We start from the raw sequence: 14,722 nt of genomic DNA on the forward strand, positions 1-14,722 counted from the left end.
ACCCGGAAGGTGTTCTAGGCACTTACCTTTTTTTTTTTTTTTCCCTCCCGCGCCCTTCGTCCGTTCTCATTGGCTCCCATGGTAAGTAGTTTATTCCCTTTTCCAGGTCCGAGGTGTCGTCGTAGCGTGGACCCCCCCCCAGCCCGGGGACGGTGCCTGGGGGCTGCGGAGGGGCTCGATGGGGTGCCTGGGGTCCGAGCACCAGCTCTCCTCGGGCTCCCAGCCGCGCACGCGGCGGGCACCCCACACCTGCTCGGGGTGTGCCCATCCCCAGCTGTGAGGCCGGCGCTCCTGCCATCCCGGAGGGGAGCCCACACCTGCTGCGGCTGTGCCCCATCTGCCCACAGCTGCGGGGCTCAGCACCCCCTGCTGAGGCCTGCCACCCGGGCACGTGCCCTGAGGCTCCGCTCCTTGGGGGAGGTGAAGACCTTCCTAACTCAGTAGCTTCGTTTCCTTTGTAGAAGAGCCCCGTGGGCGTGGGAGCAGGAGTAAAGGCCACACTGAATCCACGGAGCAGCTTCCCTGAGGAATGTCTCCCTAAGGGTCCCCCAGAAGTGCATCCCCACACCCCTGTTTTCCCTCAATTCTCTCTCTCTTTTCTTGGGGGAGGCCCTCAAGATAGGGTCTCGCTCTAGCCCAGGCTGTCCTGGAATTCACTATAAGTCTCAGGGTGGCCTCGACTCAGGGGCATCCTCCCACCTCAGCCTCCCAAGTGCTGGGATTAAAGGTGTGTGCCACCACGCCAGCTTTTTTTTTTTTTTTTTTTTTTTTTGAGGTACGATTTCAGTCTAGCCCCAAACTCCTGGAACTATCAGGATGGCCTCGAACTCTCAGCGAACCTCCTACCTCTGCCTCCCAAGTGCTGGGATTAAAGGTTGACACACCACACCTGACCCACCCCCCACCAATACTCTAAACGTTGAAAGGCTGGTGAATGTAGAGCTGGGCTTAAACCGTTTAATTAGGTCTTTAGCGACCTCTGGGAACTGGCTTTCTGCCCCAAGTCTGGTCATAGGTAACCCATCTCTATAGGCAAAAGAGTCTGGAGGAGTGATCCCTCAGTTTTGGGTTTCTACATGACATCTGGCCTGACCTACCTTTACACAGAAAGGCCTGGACCGAGCCATACTTCAATGGACTCCAGGGGCATCTTGAAGGCATTCCCCAAACGAAAGAAAATTCATGCCAAACCATCAACAAAAGTACTTGCAAAGATTCCCAAAAGGGAGAAGGGAGAAGAAGCTGGAGGTGAGCTTTCCTGCCCTCAGAACTCTTAATTATGCAGGTGAACCCTCAGCCTTCCTGTTGGTCCCTTCCAGAATCAAATAATGAAATTGTCGCTGTCTGCCAAGGCACAAATCTCTTTGTGCCTGCCTTGTCCTAGCCTGAGTGAGCCCTGCCTTTATGTCATTTGCTGTGTTGTCCTCCCCACTGCAAGGTCTTTTCAGTCAGAAACACTCCCTTCTCCTTCAAGAAATGACCAGTAGAATTCTGTGTTGTTCGGGTGGCTGCCGCAAGGCCAGGCAGAAATTCCCCTTGAGTCCCTAGGCTTGTTCTAAGTTGTTTTGCTGGTAAATTGATAGGTAGATAGCAGAAGCTTTTTATGGGGGCTGGGGATAGGGGCTAGAATGCCTCCATCATGCTAGACCATTCAAGAGTGCCAGACTGTAAGGGCAAAAAGCATATAATGGCAAAAAAAAAAAAAAAAAAAATGTGTGCTTTGATGAAAAAAATAAAGTGATTCTACACTCTAGTTCAAAATAAGGAAGGAGGCATTCATTTACTCATGTAGCAACAAACACATATAGGGGACCTATGATATGCCAAACAGTTAGTTTTAGGTTATACCAGGGAATAGGATACATAAAGATTTCCCCTCCCCAAACACATACTTGAGTCCAGGTGGTACCTATGAGGAAACTTGTATGCTTGTGGTAGAATTCCCAGAGGCAAGCTGTCTGCATGTCAGGAAAGTGATTGCTTTCACTCAGCATGGTGGCACATGCTTTTAGTCTCAGCACTTGAGAGGCAGAGGTAGGAGTATTGCTGTGAATTTGAGGCTAGCCTGGTACTACAGAGTGAGTTCCAGGTCAGCCTGGACTAGAGTGAGACCCTACCTCAGAAACAACAACCAAAAAAAAAAAAAAAAAAAAAAAAACACAAAAAACAAAACAGGGCTGGAGAGATGGCTTAACAGATAAGGTGCGTGCCTGTGAAGCCTAAGGACCCAGGTTTGATTCTCCAGAACCCACATAAGTCAAATGCACCTGGTGGTGCATGCGTCTGGAGTTCGTTTGCAATAGCAAGAGGTTCTGGTGCACCCATTCTCTCTATCTGCTTCTTTTTAAAAAATATTTTTTAATTTTTATTTATTTATTTGAGAGTGACAAGCAGAGAGACAATGAGGCAGAGAGAAATAGAGACAGAGAGAGGGAGGGAGGGAGAATATGGGTGCCCAAGGGCCTCCAGCTACTGCAAACGGACCCCAGATGCATGCGCCCCCTTGTGCATGTGGCTAACATGGGTCCTGGGGAATCGAGCCCTGAACCAGGATCTCTCCAGCCCAGTATCTGCTTCTTTATCTCTCTAATAACTAAATGAATAGCCAGGTGTGGTGGTGTAGGCCTTTAATCCCAGCACTTGGGAGGCAGAGGTAGGAGGATTGCCATGAGTTCAAGGCCATCCTGAGCCTGAACTAGAATGAAACCCTACCTCCAAAAAGAAAAAAAAAAACAATAAATAAATAAAAATAGAAATCAACAACAAAAACTAACACCTTCACCACAACAAAAAACAACAATGCCATAGAAAATAATTGCTCTCAGGGAAGGGACCTCAAGCACTTCATTCTGGCCACCTCTAAAAATTGCTGGGCACGTTGGTATACACATGTAATCCCAATACTTGGGAGGTGGAGGCAGGAGGATCAGAAGTTGAAGATCATCCTTTGCTGCCCTGGGCTACATGAGAATCTGTCTTAAAAATGTACATGACTTATAAAAGTTGTGGCAATAGGCATTTGGATATCCCATTCACAGAGTGGCTGAGCTCCCTCAGGGCCCATGTTGTGCCCACTGGCATTGGACAAGCCCGGGCTAAACTCTTTGAGGAGCAGATTGTCCAGCATGGTGGTGAGATATGCTCCGCCCAGACCCCAGGGATCACTCACATTGTTGTGGATGAAGACATGGACTGTGAGCGGGCCCTCCACCTCCTCAGGCTGCCCCGGCTGCCCCCAGGTGCTCAGTTGGTGAAGTCAGCCTGGCTGAGCATGTGCCTGCAGGAGAGAAGGCTGGTGGACACTGCTGGATTCAACCTCTTCATTCCTGACAGGTGGGCTGTCTTCAGTCTTTCCCAAATATTCAGGTAGCGTCTTGAATTAGCCAAATGACTTTTGTCTTTGCTTTTCAAGGTAGGGTCTCATTCTAGTCCAGGCTGACCTGGAATTCACTATGTAGTTTCAGGGTGGCCTGGAACTCACAGCAATCCTCCTACCTCTGCCTCCCAAGTGCTGGGATTAAAAGTGTGTGCCACCACAACTAGCAATTTTTTTTTTTTTTTTCCCTGAGGTAGTGTCTCACTCTATCTCAGGCTGACCAGGAACTCTGTACCCCCGGGCCTTGAATTCACATCATTTGTCCTACCTCTCCTCCTGAGTGCTGGGATTAAAGGAGTGTGCCACCATGCCTGACTAAAATGGGCTTTTTAAAATTGGATCCTAAGAAACCAAGGTTTCAGGGTAGAGAAGGATTGGGGACAGAAATAGAGTGAGGCTTTTGGTGTCTTAACTTTCTGTCATCACCCCCTCCCCCGCACCTAGATTCTTAGATCAACCACAGCCCAGCAAGGCAAACCAAGACTCTTCAGCTCCTCCGATTGCCTGTGAGTTTCAGCCTTCAAGAGCCCACTCTCCTCCCCTTCCTCTCTCCAGAGCGGTGTCTCCTCGAAAAGCAGAAGAGGCACCAAGAACCCATGCCCAGGTCAGGAGCCTCCCAGCCAGGGACCCTGATCACAGAAGTGGGGAGGGCCTGGTGATTGTGCAGAAAGTTCAAGGGTTCTTCTTGACTATGAAGCCATTTAGCTTTTCCCAACACTCATCACTCTTGCATTTGCGTAACCCATATATATCACACATCATTGGGAATCCCAGGGTTGTGTTCTGGAGCAAACCACATGGAGGAGGATGGCATTACATCCAAGAAGATCCAAGCCTCACACAGAAGTTTCAGCCTCATCCTTGAGTCTGAATAGGATATACCCCCTCCCCAAACAAATTTATTGTCTCTTCTCCTTCCCTATCTCAAGCCCAGCTCAGAGGATGAAATCAGTGATGGGGAAGAACCCCAGGTGAGCACAGCTGATCTGGAAGCCCTGATCAGTGGCCACTATCCCACACACCCTGAGGAAGATGACGGGCCTGGCCAAGCCCCAGAAGCCCTGGATAAGTGGGTCTGTGCACAGCCCTCAAGTCAGAAGGCAACCAACCACAACCCACACATCACAGAGAAGCTGGAAGTGCTTGCCAAAGCCTACAGTGTCCAGGGAGACAAGTGGAGGGCCTTGGGCTATGCCAAGGCCATCAATGCCCTCAAGAGCTTCCACAAGCCTGTCAGCTCCTACCAGGTACTTGGAAGTTTGGACCAAGATCTTCTGTTCACTAACTGCTAGTTAGGGGAGGCACTATTCGCCAGTGGGCATCAGATTTAGTGGTTTAGACTCTATGATGGTGGGATTTTTCATGAAAGAAACAATGGAAAACTGTTAAAAGCAGATTGGAAAATCCAGATAACTGCTAAAACTGGAAGATGGGTGCTTGGAGTTTTATTATACTATTTCTCTATACTTCTGAGTTCTTAAAAAATATAAGTTTAAAGCTAAGCATAGTGTCACATGCCCACAATCCTAGCCTGTGATAACAGTACTCAGGAGGATAAGGGAGAAATTTCCTCAATTTAAGGCCAGCCTGAGCTTCACAGCAAGCCCCATCTAAGACAACCAAGGGCTGGGGTCTGGGGGTTAGCTTAGTGGCATGGTACCTGCCTTTGTCACCCACAAAGCCCTGGATGCAATTCTCAGATTCCTGGCACCCCTTCCCCCAAAGTTTAGACAATGGAGACTATTAACTGTATGACTCCAGGCAAGTGACTTAAAATGAGCATCTGTTTTCCCATCAGTAAAGAGGAATTAATAATAGCCCACTTATAAGGATCTTAAAAGGTTCTTACAAGGATGCACGGAGGTAGTCCCTGTAGCACAGAGCTGATGTCTAAGCCCTCTGTCAATAGTGGTTGTCATCATTGTGGTGGTGGTGGTGGTGGTGACAGCCCCATCATTATTTCCCTATTGCTCTCTCTACCCCTCTGGGAGCCCAAGGATGAGTTACTCACCTTACATTCCATCCAGACGTCTTCTCAACTACACTCAAACTCTGTACAGCCTCGCTAGTTTCCAGGCTGGCTTTTGGCCACACATTGCTAATGGAATCAGGTTACCTTGAGCTGGCTCTCCCTTCTCTCTCTTCCTTCCCTTTGGTGGCTCCTTCCCCAGGAGGCCTGCAGCATTCCTGGGATTGGCAAGCGCATGGCTGAGAAGATCATGGAGATCCTGGAGAGCGGGCACCTGCGGAAGCTAGACCACATCAGTGAGAGTGTGCCTGTATTGGAGCTCTTCTCCAACATCTGGGGGGCTGGGACCAAGACTGCCCAGATGTGGTACCATCAGGTCACACTCAGTCCCAACTGCCACTTGAGTATTGCTGTGTCCCAGAACCTATACTGCCTCTCCCAGCCCCTGCTTACCTGCAGTGAACTAGGTAGCTGTACTTTCCCACCTGATGGGAGTGAATGAGACAGGGAGACTACTTTTTAAGGGCACCAGGATTCATGTAGGCCCTTCTGGCTTAGTCTCCTAGAGGTATGAATAGGAACAAAAAGTAATGTTTCTCTGTCCCCCAGACCAGCAAGGTAGTTCTAGGGAGCCCAGACTCAGTCTTCATGTCTAAAACAGTAGCTCCCAAACTTGGCCATACAAAGAATCACTTGGGGAGCTAATGGCAATGAAGAAGCCCTGGCCTACTTCAGGCCAAAGTTAGTTAGCTTATTACAAGTCCTCCAGGCTCCTTCCTTTCCCAAGGCCCAGTGAGTAGAGACTGACCCACTCTTGGGCAGGGCCCTACCTTGGGTCTTCAATAGAGCCCACCATGACAGACCCTCCCATAACTGTCTGTACACTTCAGCAGTCCTGGATCCTCATAGCCTGCTCCTGACTACCGTTCTCCAGGGCTACCGAAGCCTGGAAGATATCCGCAGCTTGGCCTCCCTGACTTCCCAGCAGGCCATTGGCCTGAAGCATTACGATGATTTCCTGGAACGCATGCCCAGAGAAGAGGCCGCAGAAATTGAGCAGACCGTAAGTGGGGCTCTCAAAGAAGAGCACAGCCAGGCTTAAAAACCTAGGACCTAGAAACCTCAGCTGGGGACTGGAGCCCTTGGCTCAGAGGATGGAGTGTGGCTGGTGGGAGGATGCCATAGCATTGGCTAGGTGGATGAACATTATCGGGGTATACATTCAGGTCCCAGCATGGTCCCAGGTACCGAGGGATTTGGGAGTTTGAAGAGGCCCAGGTTAGGGGGTCAAGGCGGAGGTTCATAGAACTGTGATTCAGACTTCTTTGAGAACCCAATGAAAACTGTACAGTTCCCTCTCAAAAAGCACATATGTACTGAGGGGTGGGGTACATGTGCTCAGGAAGCTGAGGTAGGATCGCCATAAGTTTGAGGCCAATCTCTGGGGCTATAGAGTGAAATCCAGATCAGCTCAGGCTAGAGACCCTGCCTCTACAAAAACAAACCAAAACAAAACAAAAAAACCAAAAAGCACATATGTGGCCGGGTGTGGTGATGCACGTCTTTACTCCCAGCACTTGGGAGGCAGAGGTAGGAGGATGGCCATGAGTTTGAGGCCATCCTGAGACTCCATAGTGAATTCCAGGTCAGTCTGGGATAGAGTGAGACCCTACCTCAAAAAACAAACAAACAAAAAGCACATATGTGCCATGTTCTGTATCTCTTTCCAGATGCAGATGTATGGACCCTTTGAAGACCACCCAAGGCTAATCAGAATTAGGCTGGGGTTCAGGTGGGAGTGGAAGGCTTATAGGATTAAGGGTGGGATTGGGGTAGTGCTATCAAAACTGAGTTAAGGGTGAGTCTGGTTGGCAGTAGGATGTTGTTGGTTGCTGTTAAGATTTGAAATTGTCAACAAGGCCTGGGGATGTGGTCAGTGTGCCTAACATGCCTAAGACCCTTTACTCCATCCCTAGTACCACAACAGAAAAGAAATTTTTTTTTATTTGCCCAACAAATAAAAGGTTTGGTTAAGATAAAGGTTGAGTTTAGAGCTGGGGATTGTTTATAAGTCAATATACAATCTATAGTCAAAAGGGACAAGGTCTATCTAGGGTGTGTGTGTATGTGTTTATTCAAGTAGCATGGGGATCTGGCTGGTGTGTGGGCAAGGTTTATTCACTTTGACCAAGGGTCCTTATGGGAGGGACTCCAGGAGACTGGCCTGTTTAGTTGGTCAGCCTTCAGCTCCCACGAAGCTGGTGCTGGATGGATGGACAGGCCCTTTTGTCTGCCCATCACCACTGTGGTGCTAGTGATGACACTGTCACTCAGCCACGGTGTCCAGGCACAGAGAATGCCCTGGCCAGCCACTAGCCCCCAGCCCATTGGAACCGAAAAGGCTTTCTGTTGCAGCCTGCCTCCAAGTAGGTCTCCAGTTGGGTTTCTGACGGGATTACTTATCTGGGCCTCCTCTTCCCATCCTCCTGGGAGGCCAAAGAAGGGTTTGAAGGGATTAGCTGAGCTGTCTGTCAGGGGACTCTTCTGGCTGTGGGTATCCAGGACTCCTGAAATCTCAGTGTCCTGTGGTGGAGGTGGGATGCATCTGCATACAAAAGGACTCAGTGTCTGTGGTGAAGACTAATGGGCTTATTCTCCTCAATGAGGGAAGATCCCTTAGCTGACAAGGGCCTCCCCTCAGCTCACCCCTCCAGAAAAAGATGTAGCGTAGGCAGGGCTCCTCTCTCTCCTTTCCCACAGAGGCAGCTGTACTTGTGGTCTCCATTTTCTCCCAGGCCCACACCCGGGGCTTGCTGCCAGCCACCTGCCCAGGCCTCAAGCCCCAACTTGTACACTGCCTTCGGCTCCAAACCTGTAAACAACTGGAGCTGCTAGGACCTGGCTAAGGACTTCCAGCAGCTGGCCACTTATCCTAAGTGATGTTTCACAGACATGGTCACATGGGTGAGGCTTGGGGCCAGGGCCAAGAAAGAAGTTCCCTCTGCTTCTCCATGGCGCTGCCAGGCAGAGGCAGAGGAGCCAGGCTCCCTGCGGGGTTGCCTTTGCAGTGGGGGCTGCTTCTCAGATCCCAGGCAGCAGGAGAACAGCAATGCCTTGGCTAAATCCCCTCAATTTGTCAGCAGGCATGAGAATCGGCTTGGGACATAGTGCAGAGACCCCTGCTGCTGTGGAGGAGGCCCCTCACTCCTCTCTGCTCTTCCCCAGGTCCGGGCATCAGCCCAGGCCTTCAACCCTGAGCTGCTGTGTGTGGCCTGTGGCTCTTACCGCCGAGGGAGGACAACCTGCGGTGATGTGGATGTGCTCATCACTCACCCGGATGGCCGGTCCCACCAGGGTGTCTTCAGCCGTCTGCTTGACAGCCTTAGGCAGCAAGGTATACACCCTCCATCTCTGCGTGAGTGGGTTTGCAGGGGACAGTTGAGGTGGGGGGGGGTGGCATACCTGCAAGCTGGGAACTTGAGGTAGACAGTGGGGTAAGGAGCTGCAAGATCCATGTCATCTGGGGCCAAATCCTGTCAAAGACAAGGTGAAGCAGGTGCCCACAGCCCCGCAGGTAGAAGGACTCATCCCATGACACTGAGGCTGTGAGCAGGATAATTGTCCTCAGTGCACAGATCAGGAGCCGAGCCCAGAGGGAAAGAGTTGCGTAGCACAGAAACACTGAGCTGGGAATCCAGAACATAGGATAGGAGGGTGGGCAGATGGGACCTGGCTCCTTGCTGTCCTGACCATCCCTGTGTTGGGCCAGGGTTCCTCACAGATGACTTGGTGAGCCAAGAGGATAATGGCCAGCAACAGAAGTACCTGGGTGTATGCCAGCTTCCAGGGCCAGGGCGGCGGCACCGGAGACTAGACATCATCGTTGTACCCTACAGTGAGTTTGCCTGTGCCCTGCTCTACTTCACCGGCTCTGCCCATTTCAACCGCTCCATGCGGGCTCTGGCCAAGACCAAAGGCATGAGCCTGTCAGAGCATGCACTCAGCACGGCTGTGGTCCGGAACAGCCAAGGTGTTAAGGTGGGCTCTGGCCAAGTGCTGTCCACCCCCACAGAGAAGGACGTCTTCAAGCTCCTAGGTTTGCCCTACCGAGAGCCGGCCGAGCGGGACTGGTGACCTGTGGCAGGGGCAAGGAGGAGAGGATGGGCTGCCCTGTCTGAGCATCCACTACCTGTCCAGCTTCAGCTGGCTGGGCCTCACGTTTTCAACCACCAGCTGTCCTTAGTGAGCAGAGACTGAGCTCTGAGCCCAAGGGAGAGAGCCAGCCTGCTCTCAGGGCTTTCCAGCCCTCTGCTGGGCAGGATCAGGCTGCTGTCCTTTTACCCCATCACTTCTCCTGGTAGAGGCCTACACACGATCCCTTGCCTGACTTAAGCAGGAGCAGGTGGCTGGTTTGAAGCCAGCTTCCTGTGCTAAAGGCCTAAGACCCCTGTCCTGCTCCAAGAAAGATCTAGCTTCTGGAGGTGGGGGAGAAACAGCAGGGGGAAGAGAAGCAGTTGTCTGTCCTGCATCATCCTAGACCATTTGGAATAGGAGATGAGCCACTCCACGTGAACTCCCTTCCCCTCCTCACTTCCTGTGTAGCTGGAGCTGCTAGCAAGCACCCCTTCCCCCAGCTCCATGAGGACAACATGTGAAGGCCCTGGGGCCCAATAAGTACATTGCCTTTGACATCTGACCTGTCTGGTATCTACAGTTCCAACCACCTTCCTCTGCCCAGGCAGGACAGAGACAGTTGTTGAGTGGAGATGCTATGAAAGCTGTACTAGCGGCTTTCTAGACAGGCCTGGCCCAGGCAGCTTCCAAATCCAGAAGAGGGTCTGTGGGGCAAATCCAACTCAGGCACCAGGGGTTCACCCACTGGTCAGCAGCTTTTGTGGACTCTGCCCAAGACCAGAGTATTGTGGGGCATAAGAAAAGGTAACAAAGGGGGCTGGAGAGATGACTTAGTGGTTAAGGCATTTGCCTGCAAAGCCAAAGGTCCCAGCTTCAATACCCCAATACCCACTTAAGCCAGATGCACAAGTGGTGCATGCATCTGCGCGGTTTGTTTCCACAGGGCTGGAGGCCCTGGCATGCCTGTGTTCTCTCTCTCTCCCTGCTTCTTTCAATTGATAAATAAAAATAAAATATTTTTTAAAATAAAATTCAATTTAAATTTTAAAAAGATAACAAAGGGGTTGGAGAGATGGTTCAGTGATTAAGATGCTTGACTACAAAGCCTAATGACCCGGGTTCAGTTCCCCAGTATCCATGTAAAGCCAGATGGACAAAGTGGTGCATGCATATACAGTTTCTTTGCAGTGGCTAGAGGCCCTGACACTCATTCATTCTCTCCTTGCAAATAAATATTCAAAAAGAAAAGGTAACAAGGCTGGTAGGAAAGCATTGAGAACATAGTGCTCTGTGTTCCATTGACAGAGACTGATCTAGGGAGGCTTCCTGGAGGAAGGGAGGGAAGAGTGGCAAGGAAATAGTTTGAGAAGGATCTTCAGGCACTGTTTGGGGACAGTTAATGACAAGCTTTAGAGAGCATGCTAGGAGTTGAGAGAGAACTGGCTGATAGAAAATTAAAAATCAGGGCCTAGGGAGATGACTTACAGGTTAAGAACACTTGTCGCTTAAGCATGAGGGTCTTTCAGGCCAGAAACCACCAAGCTCAACTCTCAGAACCCACATAAAGAGCTGTGGCCACGTATGTCTGTAACCCCAATCTGTGGGAGTGAGGTGGGGGTGAATTGCTGAGGCTTGCTGATAGCATCTCCAGGTTGAGGAAGGGATCCCCTTCCCCTCCCTTTAAACACAGTAAGTGATAAGAGAAGGACACCCAAGCTGGGGTGGAGGGCTTCCCTGCATGAGTCTGGCTAAGGAAGGAGCCAGAGCCCATGGGGGCTGAGAGCCACTGCCAAGCCCAGCATCTAGCTGAGAGGTGGCCACATCCAAGGCTCCAGAGCCTTTGCAGAGCAGCCTGTCTGCAGACCTCTTTCCAGTGTGGCTTTCAGGGCTGGAAGGAGACAAAGCTATTGGGCACTGGATCATGGACATCCTATACACAGAGAGTCCCCAGAACCATTAAGAGGTTAGAACTGGCTTCCTGTGAAATTGGGTCTGACCCCATTTCTCATACCCTATCCATCTGCCCTAACGCCATGCTCTAGGAAACTCAGCATTCAGGGTATGTCCCCAAACCATACAGCCTCCTATCACATTAGCAAAGGCAACAGGAAATTCTGGGCTGGAGAGAGGACCCATACCTTCCAGGGGACCCAGGCCAAAGTGGCATCCTGATGCAGTGACATGAACCAGGAAGACCACAGGCTGAAGTGTTCGGTATTGGGGGTGAGGAGTGGGAAGGCTGGTCAGTGTGGGAGAAGGATGGCTTTTGAATCCAAATTCAGCAAGGAGTGCGGTGTTGGGGTTCTCTAGCTGAGAGCCCAGTCCCAATCTGCTCTTGGCAGCCTGATCCCTCATCTTGCCAGAGAGAGAGCCCTGGTGGGAACTGGGGTCCTGGCATCTGAGCACCATATACACGTCTTCCCAGCCACCACCTGCCTCCAGGGAGGTGCAAGCCTGCTTCCAGCTGGGCTTGGTCCTTCCTCTGTCCCTGAACCAGGATTGTCCCTGGCCAGACCATGCATGTGGCAGATAGAATAGTGGCACCAAACTCGTCTACATACTAACCCTGGAGTCTATAATTTGCAAGGCTAACCACTGAAGGCGTGGGCTGGTTGTCCGGTTCCTGTGAAGAACACTTGAGTGTGACCTGCACTACAGAACAAAGTAATTAAGGCTGAGTGTTTTGAGATAAGGATGCTTTGAGATTATCTGGTGGGTCTACCCAATGTAAGACAGAGTCCTTAGAAGCAGAGTGCTTGAGGCAGAGAGAGATGTGCCAAAGGAAGGAAGGATAGAGAGGTGCAATATTTCTCTTTTGGAGAACAACCAAGAATGCCGGCAGCCTGGAGAACCTTATGGATTCTACACCAGAGTCCCAGAATGGATGCAGCCTCGCTGACATCCCAGTGACGCCTATGCAGCTTCTGGACCAGTGGCACTGGGAGGTGACAATGTACTTTTTTTTTTCGAGGTAGGGTCTCATTTTAGCTCAGGCTGACCTGGAATTATCTGTGTAGTCTCAGGGTGGCCTTGAGCTCACAGCGATCCTCCCACCTCTGCCTCCCGAGTGCTGGGATTAGAGGCGTGCGGCCCCACGCCCCGAAACAAACATTGTACCCTTTAAGCCCTCAAGTCCGGCCGCTGCAATGGTGGCACAAGGTAGGCTCTGTGTGTGTGTGTGTGTGTGTGTGTGTGTGTGTGTGTGTGTGTGTGCGCGCGCGCGCGTGCAGGTCTCACTGTATCAAGTAGGCACAGGAGCATCAGGTGTGGGGGAACTCTGCCATGAGGTAAGAGACCCCTGCTGTAGTATGCTCAAGGGAGAAGAGGGAAGGGAAGATTGAGGGTGGACAGTCTCCTTCAGTTTTAGTTGCCCTCTGACACTGCTCAGGACACAAGTCCTCTCTCGTCTCCTCTGCCCTAGCCTTGCAGCATCCATATTGTTCCCCAGGGCCTGGGTGACATCATGGGCCTTAGGCACAGCCTTGCCTGCGGGCTTCTGGCTGCTCAGGGAAAGCTCAAGCTAGGCCTCTCCAGCCTGCAGATAGTGCAAGGTGGGCGGGCTCCGCTGAGGCCAGCTTCTCCACAATCATGGGCGCCTTGCCCCGTTCACCAGAATGTGACTCCTCTTGCCAGGACGAAGGGCAGAAACTTGAAAACTCTGTCCTCCCTCAGCAAGGGGAGGGGGGTCACTTCCCGGCCCATCAGCGAAGACTCTGGTAAAGTGGCAAGCATGGAGCCACCTGTGCTGCCAATATTTATCTCGTGCACATACAGGAGCTGCCCAAGTGAAGGCTGGGCTCTGAGGCCCAAAACTTGTTCTGTACCAACCAGCTACTTCCCAGAATCTTCTGGGCAGCCTTGGAATTGGAAAGCGCTTAGGGCTGAGGCCCTCAGCTGGCTTGAAACTCTGGGCCAGGTCTCACCCCTGGTTCCCATCATCCTCCCCAGGGGCTCAGTAAGTCCTACTCCTCTGTGGAAGGGACCACTATCTCCAGGAGCATCCTTGAAGAGGGGCCTCAGCCCAGAGACCAGGAGAGGCCCCAGAAGTTGAAGGGCTGCAAGGAGAGCTCAGAGGATGCCACTCAGGGACAGACAAAAAACAGCTGGGCTGGAGAGATGGCTTAGCGGTTAAGGCACTTACCTGTGAAGCCTAAGGACCCAGGCTCAATTCTCCAGGTCCCATGTTAGCCAGATGCACATTGTGGCACAAGCGTCTGGAGTTCATTTGCAGTGGCTAGAGGCCCTGGCGTGCCCATTCTCTCTCCCTCTGTATCTAATAAATAAATAAAATGATAAAAATTAAAGAAAAAAAAACCAGGAAGGACAACCAATTTGTTGCTTGAGTGGCCATGGAACCTGTTGGGCTCTGCCCTGGAACTGCATAGGCTTGCAGTCCCAGAGTTCCAGGCCTCTCAGCTTGACCATCACTGCACTGGTTAAGGGGTATATATGGAGCCCTGGGTATGTGGAGCATGTGGTCACTTGTCTGTGTCCCTACCGTACCTAGGCCTTGTGTTTGTGACTCTGTATCTGAGTTGGTGCAGGCTCCTGTGTCGCCGAGGGCTCTAGGGTAGGCCCATAGTCTGGAAGGGGTCGTAGTGGTGCTGAGCAGGAACTGGTAAGGTGCTAGAGCCTGGCTGGGTCCCAGGCTCTAGGTCCTGTGTCCGTGGAGGAGGCCGCCAGGAGGGCCGCCTGCGTCAGCCTTGAGCGGCCATCAATAGCGCGCGGTTAATTAATTTGATGGGAACAGCAGGGACCGCCGTTTGCATTTAGTGAAGTTCCAGGAACTTCCAACCTCATCTTCATAATTGGCCTCATAAATTGTAAGAAAGAGAGAGATCAGCAAAGCGGGAGGGAGGAGGGGCCGCCCGTCCGTCCTTATTTAATTTTATTGCTGAAATTCATCTTTTTAGCCTCCTCCGCCTGAATCGGCTCTCCCTGCCGGATTTGCCTAATCATGATAAATTAATATTCATTTCCCCGCCTCTTATCCAGCTCCCGCGCTTGGATAGTTGGAGAGGGTCTCCTTCTAGCCCCTCTGCTGGGCCTTGGCTGGAGCCTGGCAAGGGATAACCCCCCAAAGAGAAGCCTGTGTGCTGAACTGAAAGTGGCCCCTGGGGAGAGTAGGAGGGAGCCAGAGAGAAAGATGGGGTTGCATTTCTTTGAGGGGGGCCAAGATTGATAAGGACCTAGAGGACTCAGGAAGCTGGCATTGCCCTTTACCTAGCCAGGGCTGGGTAGGA

General features: G+C 51.6%; 1 protein-coding gene across 5 annotated transcripts; it reads left to right on the forward strand.

Annotated features, from left to right (window-relative positions):
* Nucleotides 1-3: 3 nt before the first annotated feature.
* Nucleotides 4-10,034, forward strand: Poll (DNA polymerase lambda). 5 transcript variants are annotated; one of them, XM_004659427.2, is made up of 9 exons: nt 4-81; nt 1,108-1,248; nt 3,039-3,333; nt 3,821-3,980; nt 4,306-4,623; nt 5,548-5,721; nt 6,280-6,408; nt 8,571-8,739; nt 9,115-10,034. In XM_004659427.2, exons 2-9 carry the CDS (start codon nt 1,134-1,136, stop codon nt 9,477-9,479), a joined length of 1,725 nt encoding a protein of 574 aa, XP_004659484.1. In that variant the 5' UTR covers nt 4-81; nt 1,108-1,133; the 3' UTR covers nt 9,480-10,034. The 5 variants fall into 5 exon arrangements, with proteins under 5 accessions (XP_004659484.1, XP_045015641.1, XP_045015647.1 ...); XM_045159706.1 differs by having other exon boundaries at nt 60-81; nt 1,033-1,248; nt 5,548-5,641; nt 6,239-6,408; XM_045159712.1 differs by having other exon boundaries at nt 62-81; nt 1,033-1,248; nt 5,548-5,655.
* Nucleotides 10,035-14,722: the final 4,688 nt, after the last annotated feature.

Source organism: Jaculus jaculus, chromosome 1 (assembly GCF_020740685.1).
Source record: "Jaculus jaculus isolate mJacJac1 chromosome 1, mJacJac1.mat.Y.cur, whole genome shotgun sequence".
NCBI lineage: Eukaryota > Metazoa > Chordata > Mammalia > Rodentia > Dipodidae > Jaculus > Jaculus jaculus.